General features: G+C 44.1%; 2 protein-coding genes across 3 annotated transcripts; one reads left to right on the plus strand and one right to left on the minus strand.

The window, feature by feature from the left end:
• Positions 1–4131, plus strand: rab33ba (RAB33B, member RAS oncogene family a). Its single transcript, XM_032527750.1, has 2 exons — positions 1–534; positions 2050–4131. Exons 1-2 carry the CDS (start codon positions 328–330, stop codon positions 2548–2550), a joined length of 708 nt encoding a protein of 235 aa, XP_032383641.1. The 5' UTR covers positions 1–327; the 3' UTR covers positions 2551–4131.
• Positions 4132–4133: 2 nt separating this feature from the next.
• On the minus strand, positions 4134–8520 carry zgc:113425 (uncharacterized). 2 transcript variants are annotated; one of them, XM_032527755.1, is made up of 6 exons: positions 8232–8520; positions 7018–7077; positions 5768–5899; positions 5226–5372; positions 4605–4662; positions 4134–4518 (listed from the first exon to the last, which is right to left on the minus strand). In XM_032527755.1, exons 1-6 carry the CDS (start codon positions 8394–8396, stop codon positions 4415–4417), a joined length of 666 nt encoding a protein of 221 aa, XP_032383646.1. In that variant the 5' UTR covers positions 8397–8520; the 3' UTR covers positions 4134–4414. The 2 variants fall into 2 exon arrangements, with proteins under 2 accessions (XP_032383646.1, XP_032383645.1); XM_032527754.1 differs by having other exon boundaries at positions 4134–4522.
• Positions 8521–8588: the final 68 nt, after the last annotated feature.

The following is an 8588-nucleotide window of genomic DNA, read 5'->3' on the forward strand; positions in this document are numbered from 1 at the left end:
ACTATACAATATTTCCCACGGGACAGTGAATGCTGCACATATTTATCTCGCGAGAACACATGGGCTTGGACAACAAGTACGTGGCTTCACAGCTGAGGAGGACTGGGAGTGTTTTTAGGAAAACTATACGGGATGTATATTAACCTTATGTGAAGGGATGCTTCATCTGTGACCCAAGAACGGCAGGCCTACCGGAAGCAGAGTACCGGGAGCAGCGGTAGTACCGGGGAGCGGTACCGGGAGCTGGACAGATTGTCGCCGGTGGGAGCCGCTGCTGAAGGCTTCCCTGCGGACTGCTAACGGCAGCCGGCAGCTTGTTGGTGTGATATGGCGGAGAGCGGTACTCTGCCGAGCTCGACGCTTCCGCCGCCGAGGACTCGCATCTTTAAAATCATCGTAATCGGGGACTCGGGGGTCGGGAAGACCTGCCTCACCTACCGCTTCTCTGCCGGGAGGTTCCCCGAGAAGACCGAGGCCACCATCGGGGTGGATTTCCGGGAGAGGCTTGTCGAGATCGACTGCGAGAAAATCAAGGTGTGCACTGCAGACAGTCTGCTCACGGGTACAATACACTGTACATCATACATATTTATATTTAACTCTCATCCTCAGGTAGATCAGAATAACATCTCAGATCAAGGTGTGTACTGCAGCAACTCTGCTCATGGCTACAATATACATTATAATATTTATATTTAACTCTCATCCTTATATATATATATTTGATTAGCATCTCAAATCAAGGCGTGCACTGCAGACAGCCACTCACTGTTTTATGTCATCCTTCTATATTGTCTTGGAATAACTAGTTATGATTTGACACTGTAATTAAAATTGAAGTGAAAATATATCACAGGGAGAGCAGGACAGATTCACCTATTAACGTCTTAAATCAAGGCGAGGTACTTCTTTGTGGGCCACTGAGCAGTTGAGAGGTAAGTGCCTTGCTCAAGGGCAATGAGGAGTAACAAGTGCTGCCGGTTCACTGACTACTGGTCCTTTTTAGATGACCCCTTTTAAATAGTAAATAGTCCCTTTTGTTTTGAGCAACCAACTGTTAAAGGGGCACCGTCCAAAGTCAGCATCAGAAAGGATGCGGTAGATTAGAGTTATGTGCCTCTAAATCCCAGGGTGCTCCAGTCTGTAGGGTTTATTATAATCCTAAACCATAACCCTAATTCAGGATTGCACAATGAGAGGTAGTTTTTAATGGAGGGGTATTGACAAAATAAAATTGAACACACTTTAAATTAGCACTATAAATAAAATGTAAAACTACATTATATTTACAAGAAATATAGACAATTATGTATATTTATTACATGGCTTGGTTGAATACTCTATTGTTATTGGTCCATCGCAGCATTTATCGGCCTGTTATTTCTGTATAACAGACTGTTAACTGGCTAACTGCTGCCACTGTAAGGGGCCGGAGAGCTCCTAGCGCTGATCAGCGGACCCCAGAGGGAGAGACAGGCTGGATGAGAATGGGAGCCCTAACAGCTAACGGCTACAGTGCACACAGAGCATATACTGTACCCTCCATGGTCAGCTCAGACCCCAGGCCTTCCCCCGTCGCCAAATACTCACACCAATATAATCTTTTTAAAATCAATATTCGCTCCTGTACATACACATATTAGTTCAATCTGAGAGAACCCTAATGACATCATCAGGGTTGTTGACTTTATAAAACCTCTTCCAACATTATTAAACCATTTCACACGCTGTATAGTAATCCCTGTGTTGAGTAACCTACACGATTTAAATAAAGTAAAGACGAGTAAACCTTTAATTGAAAGCAAAACACACCTGGCAGCATGTGTAGGACAAAAGAAGTGAAGAAGATGAGCCACGTTGACTAATACACTTGAATGGGGTTTGGTGGGAAGATTCCATAGTTCTTCTAGATTTGTTTTAAATCCCATTATTAAAAAAAAAAAGACCCAACCCCCCAAATGTACTGTGATACACACAGCACATTGTTACTTGTTTTTAGAAGGAATTGATTGTTCGTTTCTCCCCCCCCCCCATCCCCTCCCCCTGCAGATCCAGCTGTGGGACACTGCAGGTCAGGAGCGCTTCAGGAAGTCCATGGTGCAGCACTACTACCGCAACGTGCATGCTGTCGTCTTTGTCTACGATGTGACCAACGCGTCCAGCTTCCGCAGCCTGCCGGCCTGGATTGAGGAATGCAAGCAGCACGCTCTGGGCACAGAGGTACCCAGGATCCTGGTCGGAAACAAGTGCGACCTTCAAGACTCTGTCCAAGTGGGCACAGACGTGGCGCAGCAGTTTGCCGACTCCCACTCCATGCCCCTGTTTGAGACGTCGGCAAAGAACCCAAACAGCCAGGGAGATGGAAGCTGTGACGGAGGAAACAGTGACCACGTTGAGGCTATTTTTATGACGGTGGCCCACAAGCTAAAGTCTCAGAAGCCTCTTGTATTGAGCCAGCCGCCCGGGGGATCAGAGGGTACCGTCCACCTGAGCAGGGGGAGGGATGATGGGGGAGACGGGGCCAGGAGCTGGGGCTGCAGCAGCTGCTGAGGCTGCACAGGACCCCAGAGAATGAAAAGGGAAAGAGCGGAGGATCGGTTGAATGGCTTCACAATCAGCACAAACATGCAGATGAAGCGCTCTCCAAAGCCTGTGCTTAACTTCATAAACGACTTTAAATGGGTTAAAGTGGTATTTACAGTACAATTGTTGTTTCTGAAAACCCTGAACAAGGATCCTGAACAAGAGGCCGACAATCTGATTCTAAGTCAATTCACCTTCAATCTTAATTTTTGTCTGGAGCCTGCACTGCTGAGCTTCAAAGTGGTATTAATACATGATTTGCCATAGAAATGTCTTTCTAAAACAGCACAACACTATATGAGGATGATATATTAACAGAAGACATTATAATACAATCTATTTGGTTTTAATTCAGCCATCTCACTAAAGGTGACCTGCAGTGTTTCTCATCAAGGCACGTGTAGTTGTGAATGCATTACCTTCTTTAAAAATGTATTTGCAAAGGCAATATTTCAAATATTTAGAAACTATGTATCTGCTGAATGTGTTATCACAATCAGCTGCGGATCAGTCTTGACCATACGTGTACAGTACATTTTAGTGAAAAGATGTCTTTAAATTCAATGATCAAAAACTGTGATTCTTCATATCAATGTTGTGTTGGCAGCACATGCTGAGCCAACTCAGTGATAAGAGGGATTATTGAACAACAACCCTAATACGCCAAAGTAATCCCATCCAGGTTTACCCCAAATCTTAATGGAATACTCGACCGCTCGGTTCTTGATGTGTTTCAGTGTGGGGGCAGCTGGGAGCTTCTTGCCTCCCCCCACTCTCTGCTGTATCACACGACCCAGTTACTTCTCTCTCTTGCAGGGCTCCAGACTAACTAATGACTTAACTTACTGATGAATGCTCTGGAAAGATATTTAAAGAAATAACGTGCTGTTCTAAAAGAAAAGTAGTGCTTTAAAAATAGTGCTAAAGTAATCTCTCACATTGCTGCGAGTGGTAGCACTGCGTGCCATGAAAAATAATCACATCATCAGTGATTTGGTTGTCCTCCCAGAGTCAGGGTAACCCTGTGCAAGGCTCGGGATCGTTAACGTTTTATCTTTATTTTCTTTATCTACTGGTTGTTGTACACTGCAGAATGGGACTAACTGGTGCCAGTGTGGGGTCAGCCCGCCCATCGGAGAGGGAAAGGCCCTTCTTCTGTAGTGTGCACCTCTGCAGGTACATCAAGGCTGCTGCCTTCATCCCCAGCTTCTCCTGTATGGAAGCATGTCACTGTTAAATCCCTGAGCTGGTGGCGTTACCGTGCACAGTTCACGCTCTGCATTACTACTCACTGTGACTGGTTGTTTGGCTTACGTTTGGTTGCTGCTTTCTTAAAGTGTCCTTTGTTTTCAATACATGCCGCGCCCCTCCCTCTCCCCACACACACACACTAAGACTTCCTTTGCCTCATCTTCACTTCAGCCATGAACACACAATACTCCTCCTCTCATTGCCCAGAAAGAAAAATGCTATGCCTTCACAGTGACTAAGAACCAAACTACTGGGTCGAGGTTAGACTGGTTTGTAATAAAAGTACCTTGAACATTTAAAACTGTGGTCAGCTTTTATTTATTAAATACACATAAAATGTCTTGAATTTATATACTGAGAACACATTTCACAATTTCACACAGGCAGTAAGGCATGTCACATACACAGTGAGTTCAGATACTCAACTTTGGCAAAAGGAGTTTGGCGCCATAAATCTTTGGCCAAAGAGGAAATAAACAACAGGCTATCTCTTCCTTCCCTTCCTCCCTCTATCCACAAATAAAATGTGTAGGCACAACTATAGGGTAATCTAATCTACAACCACCCCCTCCCCTTCAAGTCAGCCTGCTGTACGGAGGCAGTTTGGACGGGCCGTCCTCTTCCTCAGTGGTGCCCTGGTCACTGGACGGGGCAGGAGAGTTGAAAAGCCTGTCGTCGCCCCCCCTTGCTGAACACACACACGGACTACGTCACACCACTGCATGACTGCCGAGGGCCAAACAGCAATTGAAGACATCATGAGTTCTTACCTTGCCATGTACAAACCATCTCCGTGTCCCCAGGGTCACACTGAGGAACCAGTGTTTCCTGCAAAACACACACAGATAATATCACTCTTTACAGGCTCAGCCTCAGTCCTTCACCATGATTCAATCTTGTGCATCTAGAAGACAGAGGCTTGTAGTTTTGGCTGGAAATAAGCAGCCGCTTGTTTTTATATAATTACCCTTCACCATACATAGAGATTGTCTTGTTGTTATTTCAGTTAGCTTAATAGCTAGTTTGATTTGCATTGAGAGATGAACTTATGGAAAGTTCCCCATGTCTATCTCTATGTATGGTGAATGGTTTGTGATGATGTGGGGGGGGGTGTGTGTAATTTAATTAAAAAAGCCAAGGGAACTGTATCAGGATGCATAGTATCCTAGATCTATAAAATAACTGGTCTTTAAAAATAAAAATCTGCCTGCTTCAATGGGAAATTAACAAGGGGCGTCCATACTTATGCCCCCTGTATTTTAAGGAAGAACATTTATTTATTTATAATGCATTATTTATTCACAAAGAAAATTGGTGTCCTTAAAAGGTTTGAATGAGAATTTTTTGAATGAGAGCGAGAGACAAAGAGAGATGACTGGGCCCTTGCTTACCAATCCTGTTTTGGTATCATAGCATCCACAGCCGGGGAGACTGCGGCAGCCCACATAGGCGATGAGTGAGGAGAGGGCCGTGCTGATAGTGCAGGTCAGTAGGATGGTGGCGTTGGCCCCCTTCACCATCCGATGGAGGACAAATGTCTGAGCAGAGACGCGAAGACAGAAGACATCCTGTTTAGTAGTCATAACTTCTGAGAAGCAACCTGACACTTAAAGATTAGAGGGTCACAACCCTCTGTACACCAGGAACCTTTGGGGTTATAGAGATATTGCTCTGTAACAGCTCAGGGACTTACAGAAGACACATTTTCTGAACAGTTGAAGTGGAAACAGCAGACTGACATGGTGTCTACACACTGAGTGGGAAGCAAGTGTTTCACACAGAGCAAAATCAAAAGACAGGAATAGATGCAACTTAGCCTCAGGTGAGACAAGTGAGCCTATGAGCGTTCAGATTCTCCTGCTGCATAGCCCCGATTGATCAAACGCCATTCAACTACACCATTCACCACTTAAAACTTTAGGTGTGTGTGTACCACTTGAGGACTGTGGTGGTGGTGGAAGACATCTGTGTCCTCTTCCCCGTACGACAGCGTGAGACAGGAGTACACTGAAATGAGGCCTGCAGCCACACAGGACAGTCCTGCTGCCAGCACCATCGCTCTCACCTGCAGGGACACAAGGACACAAGCTGTCTGTCTGTCTTTCTGTGTCCCTTTATATCCAATTTCATCAGAATAATGTAATCCACTTAGAACACAGTTTAGGCCGTTATAAAGTTTGCCCACCAAAGATAATTCACAAGTTGATTTGAAAACTAAAAATGTCACCCTCAGTATGTATTTAGAATAAAATCTCACAGATCCATAAAGATTGTTAAGACACATTAATAATATATCGTTATCAAATCTCTCTGAGATCTCTATTGACCTAAAAGCTCCAGTTTGGGTCAGGATAAAGTGGCAAATTCTCCATTTCCTCTTCAAATAAAGTTCCTGGTAGCCTCAGGCTTAATTCAGGGACTCCACTGCTTAGAGCACTTTTTGGAAAAAAAAAAAATACATTTATGCACCTTTTCCTATAAGAATTTTACAGTTCATGTTAATCAGTAAGGTGTAGGGATGTCCCGACCAGCGCTTTTGACCCCAGAAACCAATCCTTTTAAAAAACAAAAAAAAGAAATTAAATATCTGCAGATACAGAGTACAGATCCGATATTTCAAATTGTATTGTTTACAAATACAACTAAGTAAGCAAAGTAACTCATTTAACAAAGTTACTTGCTTAATTCATTTAACTCGGTGCTTCTACGTAGAACGGTGTAGAATTTACTGGGGTTAGTTATAGGAAACCGCCAACACACGGTAAGTACTTTTACTTTTAGAAGGCCTACTTTAAGTACATTTTCCTGATGATTGATACATATGTACATACTTTTACTTAGGTAACATTGTCAATGCAGGACTTTTACTGTAACAGAGACTTCAAGCGCTGCTGCTGATTCCCGATCAGTTAAACAACCGATCGGGATACCCCTGGTAAGGTAATTTTATTAAATTGACTCTCACATTCTCACTAACTGTCAGGAGGAGTAGTGTTCTATTAATCATTGATTTATTATTTGAACTATTAATCATGGGGCTGCTGTTGGAAATGTATACCTACATATACACAAGTGTAGGGGATCGGACAAGCCTCTGCATCTGTCCAGGTTTCTCTGTACTCATCCCTAACTAACAAATAACTTAATGACCAGAGAAATAAAAAGAGAACCTGTCACACCTACCAGCACAGAGTTTTTCCTTTGTGAGGCGAACAGTGCCAGCACACCTGGACAGGCCATGATCTGGAAGAGACAACTTCTCCATGAGGTTTAACATTCGGGACACTTGGGCTACATTCACATTGCAAGTCTTAATGCTGAATTTGTGTTCGCCTATTCACATTACCTTTTAAAATGTGGCCTTTATTAGATTCCAGCATGAAGAGTTTGCAGTTTCTAACTGACCCACGTGCGCAAAAGAGCAATAACAAGGACATCAGACGCAGCACGCTGTTGCACTAAGGTTAGGGAGGTCATGGAGGAAGTAAGCATTTTTCGCTTTAGCCTTAGCTAAGTTCACACTGCGGGTAAAAGTGGCCCAAATCTGATTTTTTTTTTTTTTTTTTTTTGGAGGTCAAGTGACCAGGTTAGACTTCTTCAGAAGTAGTGTGAACATTTAAATCTTGCCCAGATCTGTTTTTTTCAAATCAGATTAAGAACACTTCCATACGTGGTCCTGAGTCAGACCCAGGTCTAGTTTTTTTTTCTCTTCAATGCGGCCGCAGTGTGAACAGACAAGGCAGATTTGATGTGACTTTTAAGTCTATCATTGACATTTGTCACAATTATGCGCTGGTGGGAGTTAGCCCTAGACACAGACAATAAAACTAGAAACTTTACTAGGCCCACAAAATGGAGAACAGTGATGGAGCAAGTCAATATAGATATAGAGAGAGGGGTGACCTTTTGAAAAGAAAAAAAAACTACTCAGTCCCACCACTTCTGGCTTTATCTCTGCATCCACAAAGACCTCTGTAGTGAATTTGCAGCCATAACCTTGCAAAAGGCCAAAATAGCAAATTTGGCTCTCTTTCTCTTAATTCTTCTCCTCAGCACCTGCTCATTACTGTTCCGGCTGCCATTCCACAAACGTTTTGAACTAAAATCGAAAATGCTTACTTCCTCCATAACTTCAGTGCAACAGGGTGCTGCTTCTGATGTAATTGTTAACAATAAAATCTTTTATAGGCTAGGCCACCTTTCAAAAGGTAATGTGAACAGCGAACCAGAAAAATGGATCTGAGCAAAAAAAAAACAAAAAAAAACTCCGAATTAAGCATAAGACTTGCGGTGTGAACGTAGCAAAGTGTGTGTACTGACGTCATGGTCCAGGATTAGCCCGTGAGGTGATTCAGCGTTGAGACCAGTCCTAAGTCCAAACCATTGGGATGTCTCACCAGTGCTCCCCACAGCGGGGTCCTGCTGCAGCTCAGCGGAGTGTCCTTGCGGAAAACGGCGTCCATGAAGCCGCACACCACGCACAGACCCGCACAGGCCACTTGTAGGATGCCGAGGACCAGCACGCTCCTCTGGTTGAAAATGAAGTACCGGTGTCGGTCCATGTCGGCCTGCCGCCGTTGCTGCTGTGGCTCCCCGGGGTGCGCGGTGACTTTCTTCCGGCCGGAAGTTCAGGTTCTTCCATTAATGTGTAACCTGCTGCAGGTGGAGCTCAGCGCGGTGGGGAGGGTGTGCTAAGCCACGCCCCCAACCTCTGCGTCACTTTAAAACAGTTTTCTTTGTATGATTGTAATGCA

The sequence above is a fragment of the Etheostoma spectabile genome, chromosome 10, assembly GCF_008692095.1.
Source record: "Etheostoma spectabile isolate EspeVRDwgs_2016 chromosome 10, UIUC_Espe_1.0, whole genome shotgun sequence".
NCBI classification, from domain to species: domain Eukaryota; kingdom Metazoa; phylum Chordata; class Actinopteri; order Perciformes; family Percidae; genus Etheostoma; species Etheostoma spectabile.

What these genes read in the sequence shown, in the direction of transcription:
- rab33ba (XM_032527750.1), top strand. Translation starts at nt 328, where the DNA reads ATGGCGGAGAGCGGTACTCTGCCGAGCTCGACGCTTCCGCCGCCGAGG. An exon ending in TCGACTGCGAGAAAATCAAG is followed by an intron (nt 535 to 2,049) that starts GTGTGCACTGCA and finishes CTCCCCCTGCAG; the next exon opens with ATCCAGCTGTGGGACACTGC.
- zgc:113425 (XM_032527754.1), bottom strand. Translation starts at nt 8,396, where the DNA reads ATGGACCGACACCGGTACTTCATTTTCAACCAGAGGAGCGTGCTGGTC. An exon ending in AAAGGAAAAACTCTGTGCTG is followed by an intron (nt 5,900 to 7,017) that starts GTAGGTGTGACA and finishes GTGTCCCTGCAG; the next exon opens with GTGAGAGCGATGGTGCTGGC. An exon ending in GATGGTTTGTACATGGCAAG is followed by an intron (nt 4,523 to 4,604) that starts GTAAGAACTCAT and finishes GTGTGTGTTCAG; the next exon opens with CAAGGGGGGGCGACGACAGG.